General features: G+C 30.7%; 1 protein-coding gene across 1 annotated transcript in view; it reads right to left on the bottom strand.

Annotated features, from left to right (window-relative positions):
* Window positions 1-3,047: 3,047 nt before the first annotated feature.
* LOC107437247 (alpha-2C adrenergic receptor-like) overlaps window positions 3,048-23,433 on the bottom strand; it is a 95,274-nt gene continuing 74,888 nt past the window's right edge. The window contains exon 3 of the mRNA XM_071188108.2: window positions 3,048-7,344. Within this exon, the coding sequence (XP_071044209.1) occupies window positions 6,483-7,344 (862 nt within the window). The 3' untranslated portion in view covers window positions 3,048-6,482. The remainder of the gene's footprint in view (window positions 7,345-23,433) is intronic.

Raw genomic sequence — 23,433 nt, 5'->3', positions numbered from 1 at the left:
TTTTTCTTATATAAAAATATCAAGGGATTTATTCTTGTTGCTTGTAGTTTTAATTACGATGGGAAATTGTAAAAAGGTAGAAATTCGATTGAAGTAACCTTCGATTCAGGTAGTACAGTTTAATGGCATTTAAATCAAAAGGATTTTGTTTTTCCTGCCATAAGTTTGAAACAAATTCTCTATGTGAATATTCTACGCTAGGTAAAAGTAAATAAAATTAATCATTTCTTACATAATAACAAAAAAAAAATTATTAAACTTAATTCAGTGAATTTAATAAAATGTTTTACTTAACTGCATTTATGAGTTTATTTTTTTCTAAGTCATATTTTGAAGTAAATATCACATTTTTTGGTATTATTTAAAGCTCAGGTCTCAGGAGGTTAAAGGCAATTAAGATTTGCATTCATTATAAATTTAATTAAGATTTGCATTCATAGTTAAATGGGATTTAGATTTGCATTCATAATTAAATATAAAGATATCAGTTTAAATGAAATATTAAAAATATTAACTAAAGTTATAAGCAACATATAATAAATATATTTAAATATAGAATTATGATTTGCATCCGTAATTATAGTATTATTAATTTGCATCTATATCTAAATAAATTAAAGATTTGTATCCATAATGAAAGATAATTCAAATTTGCACTAATTATTATGTATAATTAAGATTTGTCACTACAGTTAAAAGCAATTCAGATTTGCCTTTATAATAAATATAATTTATGACTTGTATCAAAAAAGAATTAAGTATTGAATATGATTAAGATACAGTAGGGAGAAAATGTTTTGAGACTATATGTTTTCTGCTCCTGCTTTTTCTGTAAGCAAAATTTCATAATCATGTGAAGTAGTAATTTGTAGCTTTAGTCATTCTACAAGGGGAGCAACTATTATTTGACTTGAAAACTTTTAACTTATATATATATATATATATATATATATATATATATATATATATATATATATATATATATATATATATATATATATATATATATATATATATATATATATATATATATATATATATATGAACACCTTTGGGAATTCAGCAGAAGAAAAGTCGAGGGGAGGAAGTGTTCTTCAAAGGCACTTTTTCAGGATCTTCCGTCACCCCGGAATGGGCGAAAAGGGCGTTGAATGGGCGGAGTCCACTTTAGAAGGCATCTTTAATTCCATGCCAAAACGATTTGCCGCAGTCATCAAAGCAAAAGGAAGGAAGGGCGATGAAGAATTAAAAAAATTTCTGTATTTTCTTATTTTAGGAGGATTAATTTCAATAAAGTTTAGGGAGGCGTGATGGCTCAGGAGATAGAGCTTTCGTCTTCTAATGAGGTGAATTGGGTTTGAATCCCAACGATGGCTGGTTGAGACGAATTCCGCACCGGGCTCGCACCGACAACAGTACGGACGTAAAATATCCTCAGTGGAAGACGGATCATGGGTAAGAGTCCCCTTGTCGTCGGGCTAACCGTGGGAGGTTTTCATGATTTTTCTCTCCATGTTTCGCAAATTAGGGTTAGTTCCATCGAAATAGATTTCTCTCAATACTTCATCCAGGAGTTCCCTTGTCTTGTCATCTGGATTGGGTTCAAAATTGCAAGGCTACGGAGTTGAACATTAGTCGTCATAAATTCAAAAATTGGGTCGGCAGTTCAACGACGGTTATAAAATAAAAAAAAATAAAAATTTAGAAAAACTGAATCGTCTCAAAACTTTTGATTTTGATTTTTTCAAATTTTTGTTTCGTGTTTGTTATATTAAAAATAATAAGTCCATTCTTTGCTGCCCTCATGTAGAATGACTAAAGCCACAAATTACTAATTTACATCAGTTAGAAATTTTGCTTACAGAAAACATTAGAACAGAAAGAATATTGACTTAAAACTTTTGTTCCCTGCTGTATGCAACCGTAATTGTCATGTTTGTAAAATTTACATCCATAATAAATGTGATTAAGATTTACATATTTTATTAAATATATTTAAAATTTACATCCATAATAAATGCAATTAGAACTTGCATTTATTATAATTAAGATTTATATTAATATTCAAATATAATTAATATTTGTACCCATAATTAAAGGTACTTTAGATTCGCACTATTGATTATAGATATTTAAGATTTTTATCGGTAATAAATTATACTTAAAATTTGCATCAATATATAAGAAAATTTAGATTTGTATACATAGTTGAATATAATTAAGTTTGCATCCAATATTAAAGATAATTCAGATTTTAATGCATAATTTAAGGCAGTTAAGATTTACATACATAAGTAAAAGAAAATAAGATTTGCATCCTTAACTGATCATAATTGAGATTTAAGAATGTAACCAAATATAATTAAGGTTTGTTTACGTAATTAAGAATGTAACCAAATATAATTAAGGTTTGTTACCAAATATAATTAAGGTTTGTTTACGTAAGGTTTGTTTACGTAATACGCACACTTTTACGTTACGTAAAAGTGTGCCTCCATTGTTAAGTACAATTAAAATTTGCATCACAATTGAAATTATCTTTAATTCAATTCTAAATTAATCAGGAGTTGCTTCCATAAAGTCATGAGAGGCTTACTCGTGAATAATTATAACGCCACATATTATTTTTCTGAAAAAATAAGGTATTTATTTTCTTAGAATGCTTTTTAAGTTTATTGCCATTCCTTTTTTCTTATATGCACTCATAATCAAAGATAATTAAAATGTGCATCAATAAAGTTGCAAAATATTGAATTTAAAATAAAAAATTAATTGATATAAAAAAATAATTAATAAAAAAAATAATTGATACTGAAAAAAAAATAGGTGAAAAAATTACTTCGTTGACTGCTACTTTAGTTTATAACAGTTAAGTTTAAGATATAACGAAATAATTGAAACATTAAGTTTAAATTATTTCGTTATATCTTTTAATGCTCAAGATTTTCCTGAATTAATAAGTTATTTCCTTTTGTAATGCCCATCTCGCCAAAATTTTAAAACAAAGTTACTTAAGCACTTCTCTTCTTTACATTGTAAAAATAGCATTTCTTTTTTTTACGTGGCAAAAATTAATCTGTAATTAAGTTGAATAAATTGAATAAATAAATTGAATTTCAAAATTTCTGAAAATATTCAAAGAAATTCTGTAATATTCAAAGAAATTCTGTAGTATTCAAAGAAAAAAAAGTGTTCTCAAAATTGCATTTTCTAAAATATTTGATGAATGCGAATAAATAAACTAGTATTTAATTCAACGAATTTTCTTTATGATAAACTTTTCTTCCTTACAATTGTAAAATAAGCACTTCTTTTTTTTACATGGCAAAAATTTATCTGAAAATTTCAAAATTTCCTCAAATTTTATGGGACGCAAAGTTCCGAAAAACAATCTAAATCTTAAATTAAGTGATATTTCAGGAAAATAGTAGTCTCAAATTGTATTTACTAAAATATTAGTTTAATTTTTAAATAAACTAATAAACAACTAAGCAAACTCAGCTCTTTCTTCTTGACATGGAGAAAAATTATTCTAAAAAGTCGAAAAATCCATGCATTTTTAGGGCGCAATGCAAAATGTCAAAATTTATTATTGAATGATATTCAAGGAAAGAAAAGTGTTCTCAAAACTGCATTTACTAAAATATTTGATGAATGCGAATAAATAAGCTAATACTTAATTCAACGAATTTTCTATATGATAAGGTAAGAAATTATTTGAAAATTTCAAGAAGTCTGTAAATTTGTAGGACGCAATCCTAAGTGACAAAAAATTATTTAACTTTGAAATGATGCGAGAATCCCTAAATAAAAATTATTCTCACGATTGTATTTCCTAAATCATTATTTGAATATATAAATAATTAAACAAACGTGGCTCTTTTGTCTGCTTGATAAGGTGACAAACTATTTGAAAAGTCAACAAATCTGTAGCTTTTTAGCCCGTGAAGCAAAATGTCAAAAACAGTAAAATTCTAAAAGTAAATTATTTCCCAAGAATTAAGTATTCTCCCATTTACATTTACTAAAATATTTGCCAAATACGAATAAATTTTTAAACAAATTTAGCATTCTTCTTGAAGTAGCGAAAATCTGTTTCAAGAAGTTAAAAAAAAATGTCAAAAAATAAGCCACAATCTGAAATTGAGATACCAGGAAAGAATATTATCACTAATATGCATTTACTAAAATATTTGTAACGAAAAAAAAAGCTTTTGTTATTGACTAAGAGAAAAATTATTTGAAAAAGCAAATGCCAGATACGTGTTGCTTTTAATAATATTTAAAAGAACAGAATCTTTAAAAAGTGCTTATGCCAAAAAATAATTTCTGTTAAGTTAGGAGGAATTTTGAGTCCTAAAAATGTGTTAATAACTGTCAATTTGATCAAGATGGCAAAAACTTATTGGGACGGCCTTGGCCTCTCATAGGCTGTCGTGCCCAAGAAGAGGAAGAAATGTTAATTTTAATTGATATGATGGAAGTGATGTCATTCATTCTAACGTAACGTAACGAGTCGATTGGACTTTTAAAAAATAGAATAAATCTAAACTTGGGACGTTTCATGTTAGTGCATGTTGAATAGGATGTCAACACTCTGATCAATTTTGAATTAAATAATTGGCTGAAAATTCTCAACCAATTTTATCACACACCTTTTTGTAGTCTCTTATATTCAGTAAACAAAGTCCTTAAATTTTTTTTACAAATAAAAATCAAGGTAATAAAGAAATAGTAGTGTAAGGGGATTAATTTAAAAAAATTATATAATATTATAATGGTTGGAATGAAATAATTTCTTAAACGTGCAAATTACATAAGTGTTATCAATGATGAACCCACTTTTAATAACAGGGTTACGCACTCTTGAAAAATATCAATTCAATGTTAACTGTTATATCGTTACTTTGAACCATAATATGGGAGAAATTTGCTCAACCTTAATAAAGTATTAAATGCACCATCAAAACTGAACCAAAGTATTGTGTGTAATCAAGTTTGAAAAATACAATATGATTAAATGAACCAACATATTAAGATTGCATTAATTTTTAACGATATTAAGGTTCAATATTCTCCTTAACATTCTGGAGAAACGACATATTTTAAAAAGTACTATTTTCTTCTATATTAAAACTTGTAGGGCATTTTAAATAATGAAAATTAAATGTCATGACACTCCTTGAAAAAGGATTTTTCAGTATTCCCACAACATGTAATTGCCTTGAAATCATTCATAGATATAAGTTTGAAGAACTGAAATGATGTCATTTGTATCACTACAAAATTTGTTAGTAAGCCTAAAAAATAGAATTCTTTTTAAATAGCAGTTTTTTCAATTTGTCATAATTTCTGCAAATTTTTTTTTATGTGAATATAAATTTTTTTCCTGACCGCTTGAAGATCTATTCTTGAAAGACTGGTTATTTTTGGAAAACAGTAGGCACTCGGTTATATGAAACAGCGGACCTAACTTCCGTTCCCATTCTTCGGAAAATGTTCGGATTATAGAGGTAGCATCGATAAACTCTGATATTCGTGAGTCGTTTTAAATTGAACTGCTATATTCACTTAGTAAATGTTTTTTGTCAAATAAATATAAAGAGAGGTTTGCAAATATCTCGATCACCAGATTGTCTAAAACTCTGGCCCCCGTGTATTTTAGTTGAATTAAAAACAAAGCAAAAATGTAATACGCTACTTCCTTAAATTTTTCTTTAAAACCTTGCTAGACTCCTTGGATGTTTTTTTTTTAAAAAAATTAACTTGAAATATTGCCGTGCATAAAGTTTCACTCATTCCCTATTCCTTTCGCACTACATTGCAATATTTTTATACATCATTAAAAGATATCATAAAAAGTTTCAGTTATCATAAAAAATTTGCTTTTAACAGAAGGGGAGGCCGTAATGCTCAATCTAAACTACTCTAGTAAAAATAAAATAACGATTATAAATTTAAAATTTCTTTGGCAATATCAAATTAGCAATCTTCACTCACTGACCAAACCAACTAACTATGCAGTTCACTTAAATTTACCAATTTTATGCAGTCACGAAATCCAAAGTATACTTTTCATTCAGAAGGAATCATGTATAGTTGACTTAAAGCATGATATTAATAAAATTAAGGAAGGAAAAGAAAAACCACGTGCTTGAGTAGAATTTCATTTCGTTTAACCTTATTATTCAGATGAGACTGGTTCAGATAATCGAGGCTCTTTAGAAAGAAATTAAAATTTTTGAAGGATTCAAATATCATCATTTCTAAAAAATTCTTTCATGAAATTTCAAAATTAAATGGCATTGGTAAAATGAAATATTGTGGGAGGCCTGAATTTTGTACTATGACAGACATATGTTATTATAAAAAGGACGTGAGCAGGCACTTTGTATAGCAGCAATTACGTGGAAGACAACGTATTGAAGAAGTGCAGAATAGTTTCAATGAAACAGTGTAACACACCACAAGATATTTTCACGTTATTTTAAAAGAATTTTTTTGAAAGCTCTGCGAAAGTCTCTGTTGAATATAGTGTATATTATTGGGTTTAAAGCAGAGTTGCAATAACCCAACCAGAATGCAGTTGCAAAACCTGTAGGTGCAATAGCACAGTCTCGACATAAAGCCTCCAGAACGTATAGCACAAAAAATGGCAACCAGGCCAAGATGAAAGCTGCCATAATTAAACCTAAAATGAGGGTAGCTCTGCGTTCGCGAGCTTTTGCCAATCGTCTCTTTTGACGTTCGGCGTCTGATGGCAAGGCTCGAGCAGCTAAATGTCCATGAGGTCGTAGTGGCAAACGCCCTTTTAGTCTTGCCTTTTTTTTCAAAGAGGAAGTCACCGAAGTCACTTTATACATTTCACTCATTTCAGGATCAATTATTTTCCCACTCCCTTCAGTCAACGATGAGCTTGAACCAAATCCTGATGATCTAGGAGATTTTATAGATGTCCTGCGGACTTGCTGATGGAAAAAACGGGGTGAATTGGACTCGGCTAAAACAACAGCCACCATTGGAAGTTTGGTTTGAGGCGAGACAATACCATCATTTGAATAAACATTTAAGTCTGATGAAATTGTTAGGCGTCTAGGAACAATGGAATGGGTAACATGTTCTTCAAATTCTTCTTCATCTTCACCATCTCGACCATCATCGTCATCTTCATTTTCAGCATCCTCTTCAGGAATGCCGTCAGCAACAGTAGGAGAAATGGATGGGCCTTCCGATGTGAAATAAGGTGCAGGGGATGTAGGATTTTCCTGTGAGGCTTCAATAATAATGTGAGGCATATTTGATACCTCTCTTTTGCTACCATTCACTTTTGGAATATCTGGAAACCTGAAACAATAAACAACACATTAATTCTCAACATATCATTCCGTTGCATTAAAATTTAAAGGTAATAAATTTGATGCCAAAATTCTTTCCATCCTATTACATCCTTATCTTGATATCCTGGAATATTATTCCATTCATATGAATGTCGATTCCCCTGTCAACAACACGAGTTTCTCGGGACCTCTTCATAGCAATCAAAAATGCATTTTGCCCTTATTTGACCCTCTTAACCATTTCGGTTTTTCCAGTATTTTTTTTTTTTTTTTAATTTTTTTTCATTCTCCACTACCGCGGTTTGTTTTTCACCCTTATTTTCCACATTTTTGTTGGTAACCTTTTTGTTTCAAATCACTTTTATTTCATCATTCACATCAGGAAATTCTGGATAATAGGTTTCTATTTTGAGTACTCGACGCAAATTATTACCATTTTTATGATTTTTTTAGCATTTAATTACCATTTTTATAATTTTTAAACAAATGAAGTTTTTGAATCATCAAGTATAACACATTTTATTATTCATAAATATTTTTTGTCATGCTCATCTAAGCGGGATGAAAAACTATCTAAAATTTTGCTATTATGTGAACATCGTAAGAAGTAAATAAAACTAACTCTGAATTGATAACTTTAGCTACCTCAACGGTTCATAAGTTATAAAAATTAGTCAAAAAATTCTTCAAATTAAAAAAACAAACAAACTTATATTTTGTTGACAAATTTAAAAATGATTCTTTAAAGGAATCTTCTTAACATCGAATTTTGGATATTAATGGTTGTATTTTGATAGCATAAAATGAAGTAAGAGAAATATACATTCTTTAAAAATAATGTATGCCTAATATCTAGAATTCGGAGCCCTTAAGGTGGCAATAAATATCAACTTATAATTCGAAAATCTTGAATATTTAATATTGTTTAGGAATAGTAACTTTTAAGCGCTATCGTATCAACAAATTCTGTTTCCTTTTTCTTTTTTCAAAATTTTTAATTTTAAGAATTTTTAGTCTAATTTTCATAATTTTTGGCCTATTTGGGTGGAAGATTAGAACAATTCAGTCACAAGATTTTAGTAGTTGATGGTAGTTGACAATTTGTTTTTCATTCTACCCTTATGTAACAAACATGAATATAATTTGACTGAATTTTTACTTACTAAAATTCAATTGTTTGAGTTTAAACTTTAAACATGCCAATTAATGAGTTGCAGCAAATATTTGAAGTTACGAAATAAGACGCAGAAGTATACTTCTTCTAAACATAACTTTATAAAGACGAATTCAGATTTTTTACCCTCAAGGGTTAAGCTGTAGTCGCAAATTGAAAAGCTTATTGAGTTACATATAAAAACTAAGTTTATATTAAAATTTATATCAAAATAATTTAACCAAAAGAATGTTAAAAAGCTCAAGAACTTTTTGGGTTGATTTTCGCAATTTTCCACCTCTCTCTCTCTCTCTCTCTCTCTCTCTCTCTATATATATATATATATATATATATATATATATATATATATATATATATATATATATATATATATATATATATATATATATATATATATATATATATATATATATATATATATATATATATATATATTATATATATATATATACACACTAGGGGGCTAAGCCCCCTGCTCGCTTCCACTCTCCAACCCCGATAATTGCTTCGCAATTATTGTCGTTCTTTGGCAGAACACAATTTTTTCATTGAAGTTAAAATTATTCACTTAACTTATATGTAGAAAAGGAATATTCGTTTGATTACGCTTGTGCCTTAACTTCCCACGTCCAAATATTATTATCTATTAATATAATAAATATTTAGATCTATTGGTAAGCAGAAGTAATTTTTCAAAGTAATCATTTTTTAAAATAACAATTATATTGTTATAAAAATATGTAGTTATAGCAAAATATTGTTCAAACAAATTTGATGAGTTCACAACCGTAATTTAAAATTTTCGCTTACCAAATGGGCGGATATATAAAATACTATTTTTGCTTGCGTCTCATTACGCATGAAGCTGATCATTAAGTTATGAATCATTTAACCGATCGGTTTAACTGTAACTTATTAAAGTATATTAACGTTATTTGCACAACAATAATAAATGTAAAACGGTCACCATCAGCAATGTAAAACTGGTACACCATCATTAGACAACAATGTAAAACTGGTACACCATCATTAGACATACTCAAAACAAAATAAAAATTTCAGCAGACTTTGTTTAGTTGTAACAATTCAGCAGACAGCATTATTAAAAATTATTACTTTTTCACACTCATGCGTTCTCAATTTTGGTTGGCTGTTTTGTGCGTTACTAACCGCAAGTCTTTTGTGATTGGCTATGTGTTATCATTTCACTCTCTTCTTATATTACGTATATATATATATATATATATATATATATATATATATATATATATATATATATATATATATATATATATATATATTATATTGAAATAACTGTGGGGACCAAGCCCCGATATTTTATGTAATAACTGTCAAAATTACAGTAATGAAGAAACTATTTTCTGCACTGATTTTTTATTTAGTATTAGATGTTGAAGGCAGACGTTTCGGCCCCTCCCTATGGCTGGAGGGGGAGACACACAGATCCCATCAAATCTGACTGATTCTTGTTAGCACACGTAAAACACAAAAAGCCACGCAAAAACCTTCTGTCCTGCGTTTTATAGAATAATTAAAAAGTGTAAAAAGGCCAGCAATTTAAAATATGTTTTGCGATTTCATTTTTATTTCCCTCACTGGAAATATTTAGAATGTCTGAAATTTTGACTAATTCCGAAAAATTAAAATTATCACAAAATTCTTTCAGTTTGTTTGAAAATTCATCATCGTTAGGTTCAAAAGAAAATTCTGAAAAATTTAGAATTTTGTTACGGTTTAAACGTGATAATTCATCCGGAAATAAAAGTTAAAAAAAAACTTAATTTTGTTTGCCTTCACTACTTCAATTGACGTTTGAACCACATCTATTTCTTTTAAAAACATTTTAAAAGCCGTATAAATACACTATTATATCATAAAAAATAACAATATAAACACAAAAATGCACTTCATATTCTACTATAATTACTCATTCAAAGATTCGTAATAATAAAAAATTTAGATTACTAAAATATGCAATAAAAATTATTCATTATTGAGGAGAAAAAAAAATATGCAGATTTGCACGGGATTTATTTTTTGTAGTAAAAAAAATACGCACTTATTTCACACTTCGAAGGAGAAAATAAAATCTTTTTCCTATAAAGGAATTTTCCTTAAAGGAGCAAAGGCTCCTCTAATTTTTCTAATATAAATCGCGCACATAATTGGTGTTTCTTTTTCTATATTTTGTTTTCACAATAACACTTTCTTTATCACTCGGTGCCGACTCACTACAATGGAATGTTTATTCCCACTTAAGGCACCACACGTTTTCATGGCTGTGACACAAAAACCTTAATCAATTTCAGCATTCTAGTAGCCGCGAATGTACCGGAACTGGTACCGCTATACTGCTGCCGCTAACTGGTATAGTAAGGGTGGAAAATCGTCCTTCCTTCCCTCACACTGTCTTTCCATAATGGAGATATTTTTTTGGTCACCGATGAAGCAATTTTTCCCCCGGGTGGGTGAATGAATGAGTTTTTCGAATCCGCTTACTTCTGATCGTTAACTTTTTTTCCGGTGTTGTTTGCTGATGGGGAAAATTTCTATGTTGCAGCCAGGCTCCTTTAAGCTAGTTTCCTCCGTAAGCCACAGTATCCTGCGCGGTTTGAAATACCAGGGCAACAACCCCGATATTTATTTGATTTATTGTCCACAACACAGGAAAAATGAAGTCCTTTTCTACATAATCTTTTTTATTTACTAACAATGGTGAAAGCATACCTCTCAGCCCCCTCCAAGCTGGAGAGGGGGAGACCCATATCCCGTCTAAACTGACGTAGTTTAGTTAGGCATTATAAACAACAAAAAGCCACGCAAAAACCTTCGGTCCTGCGTTTTATAGGATGATTAAAAAGTGCGAAGAGGCCAGTCATATTGCCTTTTCTGTATTCTTACGCCTCATCAAAATTATTTATTTCTCATAGAAAATCGTTTAATCTTTCCTTATATGGAAATGAACAATCTTAAAATAACTTCTCTTTTGAAATATAAATCTAATTATTATTCATTGGCATGTTTTTAGCCTTGAAGTCCCAAAATAGAGTATCTGCATTTTATGAACACGAAAAAGTTTCAATGGTTTTATTAATACAAAAGTATTTTTATAACTTTTGTATTACATATATATATATATATATATATATATATATATATATATATATATATACACCCTTGTGCAAATTAATTGAAACAAGCTCAATAAATTCAGAAAACTAAGAGAAAATGGTATTTTATTTAAATTTATACAAATTCAAAAATTTTTAATACATAATATGATCTCCACGACACTATATTAACATTTGGACACGATTCGGTATGTATTCCACTAATTTTTTACAGTCATTTATAATATTTGTGTCCTTGTACCACACATGAATTAACGCCGTGATTAGCTTCTCCATAGTTGTACAGTCCGTATTTAATAGGCGATTCTTGCATATGGCCCAGAGATTCTCAATTGGGTTGATATCCGGAGAGTTCCCTGGCCATTACAATGTCTCAATTTGATTCTCAGACATGAATTACTTGACAATTTTGGACGTATGGCAAGGAGCTAAATCCTGTTGAAAAATCCCTGTTCCATCAGGGTATCGTTTCTTGAACTCTGGAACAACTTTTTTACCCAAAATAGTAATGTACTGCTCAGAACGCATCATACCGTCAATAGGCTGCAAAGGTCCAACCCCATTGTAACCGAAAAAACCCCAAAACATCTTCTTTTGCGGGCTTAAAAAACACGAAAAAAAAAGTTTGTTTCAATTAATTTGCACAAGGGTGTATATATATATATATATATATATATATATATATATATATATATATATATATATATATATATATATATATATATATATATATATATATTTCTAAATTTTGCTATTTAACTTAATAACTATCAACAGATTGAGAATTGTAAGTTAAACAGGTTTTTACATCATTTTTATCTATGCAATTATAAATAATAAAATGCAAAAGTAAAAAAATTTTTAATTTTTATTTTAAAACATGCACTCTTAAGAATGAAACTAAATTAAAGAACATTTTATTAAAAAAGATGAAAAACAAACAAGAAAGTTAAAAAAAAGTAAGTTTTTCCTACCGTAATGCAATGTTATAAATGCTTCAAAAAATTAAAAGGCATATTAAAATTATTCAGATCATTAGAAAAGTTATTACAAACATCTTAAACTTATGTTAAGAAAAACACTTGATGTAATTGAACCTTCGAAATGGTTTTACGAATCTTATTTCTTGAATAGTGGTCCTTAAGTTTATTATAAAGAGTGATCCATTACATGATATTACATGATTACAAACTTGAAGGTGAGGTAGAATTCATAAGAATTGAAATTGCTTATAAGTGGTTACGAACTTGAAAAGAAGATGAAGAACATCATTAAGACTGAGAATTTTATAACAACCCATGGCCTAAAGTGTCATCGAACGCCACTAAAGAGTGCTTCCGTATTAAAGTCTTGATGTTCATAAGCTTTTCAAACGGACTATTTAATTATCAAATTAGTGTTAAATTTGCATTTTTCATGCTATTTAAATTTTACAATAAGTTTATTTTAATAAACGATCATGAACATGAGAAAACGTTATATTTCCTACAAAAATTATTGGATGATAATATGAATCTTGTTACCACTTGATCTATTTGAGTGACACAAACTGAAAGAAAGAATTTCATCACGCTATGTCGCATGATCGAGCCAGGAACATTTTATGATTTAAATCAGGTACTAGTTAAAAGTTAATACTTAAAAGGAAATCTATTTATTAATCTATTCATTTGCAGTTTTAAGAAAAAAAATAACAATGGTATTTTCTCATAATTTGAATTATCATAAAAGTTGAACTAAAAATAATAAATTAAATCCTTGTACAATTAAAAGGATTTAGTTTATTATATTTGAAATGTCATGACTCAATTTGAATGCATAAAATATTGATTCTCTTCTGCAAGTCACTCCAGTTTTTGCTAAAGTAAATTTTCAATGTTGTTACAAATCATGTTACATATATTTTATTAAATAATTGGCTTTAAACAGCCGACCCAATTCTGAGTTTATAATTATCGATATCTAATTCTGGAACCTTGTAAATTTGAACCCTACCTATAAAACAAGGGACAAGCTAGCCTTCGTGGAGGACTGTTTTATGATGGAACTAACCCACATTCGTGTTATATGGAGAAGAAAGCCACGAAAACCTCCCACGGTTTCAAAACTACCTCTAAGAATATTTTACGTCAGCACTGTGATCGGTGCGAGTCGGGTGCGGAATTCGTATCAGCCAGCCATCGCTGGTATTCGAACCCGGGGCATCTCATTGGGAGGTAAGCTCTCTATCTATCCCTTGAGCCACCGCACTACATGTTATATATATATATATATATAAATATATATATATATATATATATATATTATATATATATATATATATATATATATATATATATATATATATATATATAAATATATATATATATATAAATATATGTGTATATATATATATATATATATATATATATATATATATATATATATATATATATATATATATATATATATATATATATATATATATATATATATATATATATATATATATGTATATTTTATAACCGTTGTTGAACAGCCGAGCCAATTTTAGGTTTACGATTACTAATGTAGAACTCCGTAGCCTTGTAATCTTGAACCCAATCCAGAAGCCAAGGGGACTCCTGGATCAAGTACTGGGAGAAATTTGCCTTCGCGGAGGACTTTTTTTGTCACATTTCCTTTAACTAGCTCGTATTTCCTTTACATGGAGAGGAAAACCACGAAAATCTCCTACGATTAGCCTGACGGCAAAGGAACTTTAACCCATGATCCGTCTACCACTGAGGGTACTTTACGCCAGTACTGTGGTCGGTGCGAGTCGGGTGCGGAATTCGTATCTACCAACCATCGCTCGGATTCAAACCGGGGTGTCTCAGTGGGAGGCAAGAGCTCTATCCCCTGAGCCCGCGCGCCTCATGTTATATGTATATTGTCTATATTTTTGTTGCTAAATGTTAAGGTTATTGTAAATGTTTCTCTTAGTTTTTTTTATATTTTAAGAAAAATGCCTCTAAAAACCCGTTGTTTCAGAAATTTTCTTAAAAAGCAAAAAAAAAAAAAAAGTGGCAAAAAGTGCTCATGGAAAAATTTAAATTTGAAATTAAAGTTAGAGTCGGGAAAGGAAGAAATTAGAAAAACATTTCCTCCAGGAGTTTTAGAAGTCAACAGTTCTGAATACAAAAGGAAAACAAACAAATTTTCTGAAGAATATTTTATACAAAATTTTTAAGATGAATAGAAACGTATTATTATTATTATTTTTTTTTTGCTGCCAAGGGAGGAGGGGAGTCCAAGATTTCCAAAAATATGCTTACGTATTTGAACAGTTCTTGTTCCTTAGTACTCTACTAATATCCTTTGCAATAAATATTATTAACCAGACCATTAGAATATCCCTTATTGAGTAACATACTTACCCTTCTCATACACTGTTAGAATTTTCTTTCTGATATTAGAATAAAATAACCTGCGCAGGTCTGTCAATCCTGACAATAACCGTAAAGTTTATGGTAAAGAGCATTTTTTTACCTATACGGTTTTGAAACCGTTTACAACTAGTTTGGTTATAAAACCATGAATCCAAAACTATACGTTTTTTTATTCATTTACGACTAGTATACTAATGAAACCGTAAAAAAGAGATTTAACTGGACATAGGATCTAGACTTTTCGTTAGGCAATGGACATTGGAGAGGGCTGGAAGCAAATTAGGGAGTGCAGGCCTCTGACTCCTTATGTGTTGAAGAGTATTAGAAATGTTGTGGCGTCAACTCTGGGACTCGAACCCCGGTCCTAAGACTGACAATAATACAGCTGCCAGGGACTAAGTGGCTTCATTAGGAGGGCTTAGTTGATGCGATTAAATTTTTATCTTTTAACCGTATTCGGTGAAAGCAGTTCATAAACGGTTTTTCTCCCAGCTAATAATTTGAATACCATATAATTTATAGCTTTTTGACTGTTTTGTTTGAATGTGGCAAAATAACATTTAGATAAATTGCTATTTAAATATTTTTTCCGAGAAATTTCTAACAGTATATAGGTGAAAGATGATAAATTTCCTCATAAGTAAAACATTTTTGCACCCAGATGAGCTTAAAGGTAAAACCATTTTTATTTGTCGTCTCATTTTTATTTGTCGTTCTTCTGTCAATATGTTATTTTATTTTAATTCATTAGTTAATATTTTATAATTAATAATCTTTATAAAGCTTAATTACAACAAAATAAACGTAATGAGGTTATTCAAGCTACCTAGTTATAATCAAAATGCTATTTTTCAAGATAATGCTGCATCTGTCCTTGTCATTGCTGTCTTCTATGTTTTAAATGCATTATTATCTATGATTATAAGTATTTGTTTAGAAAATTTTCTGTATCTTACAGTTTTCTTAATTTTTTTGAAATTATTTGTAATATTCTAGAAAGAATATTCTTTAAAATGCATGAAATACAAAGTTTCCTTTTTTAACTCAAAATCTTTGTTGAAGTATCATTGATGTTCCTCTTGTAATATTGATCGTTAGTTATAATTACACTTTTTTTGTCCCTCCGATTCACAGAATTGCATTTTGATTTAATAAGCATTAAAGAAAATTCATTTTTTATTGGTGGAAACATAAATGGTATACTTTTTGACTTTTTTTTTAAAAAAAAAAAAACCTCAGAAAATTCAGTAAAATTTGCATTAAGAAACATTTTATTTTTTAATAAATTTTAATTTTAGCTCAAGCATTAATTTAAAGCTTACAGATATGCATTTGTCGTGTGAGTCAAGATACATCTGAGGAATTTCGTTTCCACTTGAATCATTGACAGATTGCTTTAGTCTGTATTCAGAATTTTGATCCATACTCTATTTTTTTTATGGCTTCTTAAATTACGATCCTAATATTTAAAATATGCAAACATATGTTTTCTAACGAAAACAAGCAACGTAATTTTCAGCTTTTTTCTCTTAGCATGCATTATAATTATCTATCAGTTAAACATATACTTCTAAGTATTGCTGTTGAATAATTGTTTTTGCTTTATATGTCGAAAAAAAATGTGTAACCGTTAGCTGTAGAGAATTTTTTATAACTTTCTGCTTGAAATAATCAATTCAAAGTTTTCTTTAATTCACATAATTGTACTTAAAGTGTAAATAAACGTTTTGAGGCTATAATTTTGTGCAGTACTAAAATTAAAGTTTAAAACAATATTTGGAATATAATCTACTTTGTTTCAATTGCAAGAATATATTTATGTAAAGCAGACTGGACAATGGAAAGTGAAAATCGACACTTTGCGATGAAGATTAGGATGGGATTAAAAATAGGTGTGAAAAAAGTGTGATCCCATTTATGGACATCCCCCTAAGCAAAAGAAAGAAAAATTAAATAAGTTACGGAATCTGTAATTATCAGTAACTGAAACAGTGATATTCAAAAAATAAAGATGTTTTACTCTGAATTTCATTTCTAGCATAATAAGGTTTATTTTCACTCCGCAAAAATCTTTTAATGTAAACTAAAAGGTTTTTTTTATGCAGTTTATGTGTAAACCTGCTAATCTTAAAACTAGATCTGTGATAATCTGCTTTATTCAACTCACATTACTTTAATCCAAAACCTTGGAAAACAACCTTCTATATAAAAACCTTAAATTGAGGTTGTCTTTGAGTTTCCAAGCGTGAAAAAATCTTTGAATAAAGCTAGTCCTAAGGTGAAAATAATCTTAAATCTTGGTAATTATAATGTTTCTTTTCACAACGTCTTGTATGCTCAGCTAAAATCCGCCTTTCATGAAATTTTAATGGACAATGCAATTTGATCCTATCGCTAGTATGATGTCAGCTAAAACTTCATTATGGACCTTAGTGACCGTTTTACAAAAGTGACTATACTTTTTGAAAAAGCTTTAAAAATAATTTTTAATATTTTTAGGATGAAAGGTTTGAAACTGCAATATTTTTACTTTCTTGAAAAACATACTTCTATATTTAAACATACATGCAATGTTTTTTTATTCAGGAGATTTTTTTATACTTATATACTTCCTAATTGTATTTATTTTTAATATTAACCAATTGATACAGGAGTGTAAAAAAATACAAACCGGTTTCAACCGAGTAAAAACAATACAGCTGTACAGCATCACCTGATAATTATAATTTTACATGGAATCTTATAGTGCATCTAATAATATGGCCAGGGACTATAATTTCATTTTGGCTTTAGATATACCTTTCTAAGTTGAATTAAATGACTACTTATAGAAATATCAAGTTTATTCACCCTAGCCTCATTAGTTAGCCTTAAGCAATGAACATATAATAGGTCAACCTATTTGTTCGCGCATGTGCGACTGCCGCGCCACCCTTTTTTTGTAAAAGATTTATATATACCTTGAGAACTTCATAAATGGCGGACGTAGTCCGTGTGTCTTGAAAAATAAAGTACTACAGTCCATTGCAAACCAGTGTTGTTATTTGAGAAAAATAGACATTTTGAGCTATCGATTAGAGTGACCACAAACATGTGGTCCAGTCACCCGGAAGCGAATTAGTGATTTATGGAAATCATTTAAAGTGCATACCGAAACGAACGAACTATGTGTACAATGCTCGTGTTATTTAACAATGGAATTTATATTATCTTTGAGAGAAATACTTAGTGAGTGACAATAAAAAAGAAGCCGAAATTCTGAGGTAAGAGCAATTTCCCTTGTTTCATTCACTGTGCAAAATTTACTTTGAGTTATTCAGTTTGTCTATTTACATTGAGTTATTTTAGTGTGTTTAAAAAATGTCCCTTAATAAACTAAAAAAAGACGAATTAAAAGTCGTCGCAGACGAGTTAAGTTTAAAAGTTGAAGAAGGGGCAAGAGTTATTGATATAAAGAAGCTAATTGAAAATAGTGAGATTTATAAAAACGATAGTGATTTCGTTCAGAGTTTGATTGATAATATTCTTGAGGAAAAGAAAAACAATTATGAGTTAGAAAAAACTAAATTAGCTCAGTTAGAGAAAGATAACCAAACAAAACTAGAGTTAGAAAAAATTAAACTCGCTCAGTTAGAGAAAGAAATTGAATTATCTAATGCGCGAAAAGAATCGCACAATTCTTCGAAATCGGAAACTATTAGCGAGCCAGAGCCGCCGCACCGTCTCGAAGATTTAATAAAAAGTATAAAAACCCTTACCATATCCGTTCCCTCTAAACCTGAAGCATTTAATTTGTTTTTTCAATCCCTCGAGAAAGCGTTTAAAACGAAAAATGTGCCCGAAGAATTCAAATCCGAAATACTGCTAAATTTGTTAGGTGAAAAAGCGAAAAATTTAATGATTTATATAAGTGAACAAGAATTAGCAGATTACGATAAACTAAAAGAAATCGTGTTGAAGGAATTTCAACCAACACCTCGAGAATGTATTAACAATTTTAATAAAATGCAAAAAATGCCTCATGAAAGTTATCTTCAGTTTGCTTCACGATTGAGTGCAGCATTCGAATACTATTGCCAATTACGCAAGGTTAGCGATTTTAAAACATTATGCGAATTAATTATTTCGGATAAGATGTTTGGTCTACTTGACCGAGAATTAATGACTCATATTGCAGTAAGGCAGGGAGAATCATTTTTCAAACCACAAGAGCTAGGAAGAGAGTGCGATATTTATCTTTCTTCCAAGGTTAAATCAAAACAAGATATAAATTACCATTCCCAAAGGAATCGAGACTTCCGTTCTAATAAAAATATTTCTAATGTGTTTTTATCCGAAATAAATTATCCTAAATGTGTCATTTGTAAATCTAATGAGCATGCCTTGTATATGTGTTCGAAATTTAAAAATATGTCCATTAATGAAAGATTAGAAGTAGTCAAGAGTAACAAATTATGTTTTAAATGCTTATCCGCCAAATGTTCGGTTCAAACGTGCAAATTTAAGGATTGCTTTTGCGGTAAACCTCATAATAAAATGATCCACTTTCCAAGAGTAAACAGAAATAATAAATCACCCGCTATGGTTAACCAAGAATCACAGTTGAGTTTTGAATATTCCATCCCCCCTTCCTCCCAAGACGGCGCCAATGGAAATATGTCTGTAGTCGCCACCAGTTATGAAAAAATAAATTAAACACGAAAACTGTTCTTTTGAGTACGGCTAAGTGTTTTATTAAGGATAAAAATTCCTTATGGCAGGAAGTTAGGTGCTTGCTAGATTCAGGCTCCCAATCATGTTTGATTAATCGCAATTGTTTACAAAATCTTAATTTGCCTTACGAAAAAATGAACACACAAATTTCTTGTTTGAATGATTCAACGATGAATATAAATAGGTGTGTTAGGACTTCGATTTCAAATAAAGATAAGAGTTTTGAAAAGGAATTAACCTTTTTAGTAGTTGAAAAAATAATTGATTTTACGCCGTCGAAATTTCTTAACGCAGCAGTTAAGGTTCCTGTTAATGTTAGATTAGCTGACGAAACCTTTTTCATTCCTGATAAAATTGACGTATTGTTAGGCGCGGAGATATTCTATGAATTATTACGGTCGGGACAAATATATTTACACGAATCAAAATTAATTCTACAAAATACCGTTTTCGGATACGTAGCTAGTGGTAGTTTAATTGATTCGCATACAACCAATGTGCATTGCGGATTAATTTTAGAGGATGATTTAAACAAAACATTAAAGAGTTTTTGGGAAGTTGAAAATTTAGACGTAGGGTTAACGAAAAGTAAAGAAACGACCTTTTGCGAGGAACATTTTGAGCAAACACATTTCCGTAATAAAGAAGGTAGATACGTAGTAACTATACCCCTTAAGGAAGAACCCTCGTGTTTAGGCGAGTCAAGGGATATTGCTCTTAAACGGCTGAATTTTCTGTGGTATCGGTTATCAAAGGACCAAGAACATTTGAGACTTTACAAAAACTTTCTTGATGAATACGAGAAGCTTGGTCACATGAGTGAAGTTAAAGATGAAGGAGAACCGGAAAGTTCCTATTATATGCCACACCATGGCGTGTATCGTCCTGAGAAGAGTACTACGAAGCTTCGCGTAGTATTCAACGCTTCTAGCTTGACGCATAATGCTACCTCATTTAACGCTATCCAGTATAATGGTGGGGTATACAGGAAGACTTATTTAGCATAATGACTAGCTTTCGAAGGCACACATACGCGTTTCAAGCGGATATAAAGATGATGTACAGAATGATTTTGGTGAACCCCAAGCAGCATTGTCTTCAAAGAATCCTTTGGAAGGATCATGCGAATGGCCCAACAAAAGCTTATGAATTGAGAACTATCACGTACGGCACCGTGAGTGCTAGTTTTTTAGCAACAAGGTGTTTGAATCAGCTATCTCTTGACGAGGGCATAAATTTTCCTTTGGCAGCTCCTCTTCTACGTGACAACTTCTATATGGATGATGTGTTGTATTCAGCACCCTCTCTGGATGAAGCGAAGGAAACACGGCGGCAACTGATTTCAATTCTCGATAAAGCCGGTATGAGTCTACATAAATGGTCTGCTAGCCATCCGGAACTTTCACCAAGTAAAACCGATTATGACTTTTCGAGCGCCGATGAAACAAAAACTTTAGAAGTCATTTGGCGACCATCAGAGGACTGCTATACCTTCAAAATATCAGTGGATGAGAACAACACTTTTACCAAGCGGTCAGTTCTGTCCACCATTGCAAAACTTTTTGACCCCCTAGGGATAGCCGGCCCTGTCATAGCCGAGGCCAAAATATTTATGCAGAAATTGTGGAAATTGAACATTGACTGGGGTGATCCACTTCCTGCTGCAGAATCTCAGGAGTGGAGCGAATTTATTTCCACTTTGAAAGGTGTGAACAACATTAAAGTTGATAGGTGCATTACAATAGAACAGTCTAAAACAATCGAATTTCATGGATTTGCTGATGCATCGGAGAGTTGCTATGGAGCGGTCGTTTATTGCAAATCTTTCAACTCTGCAGGTGACATAAATGTGAAATTAGTTGCTAGCAAATCTAGAGTTGCCCCACTTAAAGCCCTAAGTATCCCCAGACTGGAACTTTGTGCTGCAGTCTTGTTGTCCAAGTTAATGAAAAAGATACTTTCCGCATTAAAATTGCAAACAGACAAAGTTTACCTTTGGTCTGATTCCATGATTGTGCTAGCATGGATTCAAAAGGAGCCAACGAGTCTTAAGACATTCGTGAAAAATAGAATTGCACTTATACAAGAACTGACGCTAAAGTCCCAATGGAATCATGTGCCATCCGAGATGAATCCCGCGGACTTGATATCCCGAGGATTGGACCCTGTGAATCTTTTAGAGACAAATTTATGGTGGAAAGGCCCTAATTTCCTTTATAACAATGAGTATCCTAGCCTAAACTTTCCTGTGTCGCAAGAACTGAGTGTCTTCCAAAGTGAACTTAAAAAGCCTTCAAGCTTAGACATTGAAGGTCCCTTAAAAGCCTTTACATTAACATCCAAAAATTTTGCATGAACTAATTGGCTTGAGTAACAATTATTTTACTATAGTGCGTGTATTAAGTTATATTTTTAGGTTTTCTAAGAATTGCAGAAATCCTACTGAAGGAGCTTCAGGACCTCTGAGCAATGAGGAGATCAACGCCTCCGAGCAGTTCCTGTTGAGAGTAATACAGAACGAGGAATTTGGATCAGAAATTCGGAGTCTCAAACTGCACGGGAAGGTGTCTCCTACGAGTAAGATAAGAAATTTGAACCCTCTTTTAGATTCAAATGAAGTTTTAAGAGTTGGAGGACGATTAGGTAACACTGAATTGAATTTTCTTAAAAAACATCCTGCAATACTCCCTAAAAATAGTCCTTTAACTTCTGTTATTATTTCGACATATCATCTTAAATATTTGCATATTGGTCCAAATGGTTTATTAAACTGTGTAAGAGAAAAATTTTGGCCCTTGTGTGGCCGTTCTCTATGTAGAAGAATTACTCATAATTGTGTTGTTTGTGTTAAAAATAAACCCATTGCTGCTACGCAAATAATGGGAAATCTACCTAGAGAAAGAGTTGTGCCAGATTTCGCATTCAATTGCTCTGGTGTTGACCTAACTGGTCCGTTTTTCATTAAATGTAAACATCAAAGAAAAGCAATTTCTCTAAAGGTGTATATTTGCTTATTCATATGTTTTGTATCTAAAGCAGTGCATATAGAGATAGTTTCTGATTTGACATCCGAGTCTCTAATTGCCACGTTGAAGAGATTCATCGCGCGTAGAGGCAAATGTGCCAAACTGTTTTCAGACAACGCGACGAATTTCGTTGGCGCTAACAAGGAGTTAAAAAAAGTTTAAATTTATTCAAAAATCCTGATGAAAAATTGGCTAACTATCTATCCGCTGAAGGAATAGAGTGGAGCTTTATCCCGCCTAGAGCCCCCAACTTTGGTGGTCTCTGGGAGGCAGCAATTAAGTCGTTTAAATACCATTTTAAAAGAGCTGTAGGTAATGCCTCTTTAACTTACGAAGAATTGCATACTATAGCCACTCAAATTGAAAGCATTTTGAATAGTAGACCGATAACTCCACTATCCGCGGATGAAACCGACTTAGAAGTTTTAACTCCTGCGCATTTCCTGATAGGGAGAACAATGAACACCATAATTGAACCAGATTTGACAAATTTAAAGGAAAATAGGTTATCCAGGTGGCAAAGAATAACCAAATTAGTACAATTAATTTGGAGAAAGTGGCAACGAAGCTACCTAAGTGAATTGCAGCAACGTGGCAAGTGGAGATTCGAAAAGGACAATC

The sequence above is a fragment of the Parasteatoda tepidariorum genome, chromosome 12, assembly GCF_982258835.1.
Source record: "Parasteatoda tepidariorum strain Cologne lab strain chromosome 12, Ptep-v5.0, whole genome shotgun sequence".
NCBI lineage: Eukaryota > Metazoa > Arthropoda > Arachnida > Araneae > Theridiidae > Parasteatoda > Parasteatoda tepidariorum.
Note: the sequence above shows the minus strand (reverse complement) of the source record. Positions and strands in the feature narration are given on the sequence as shown.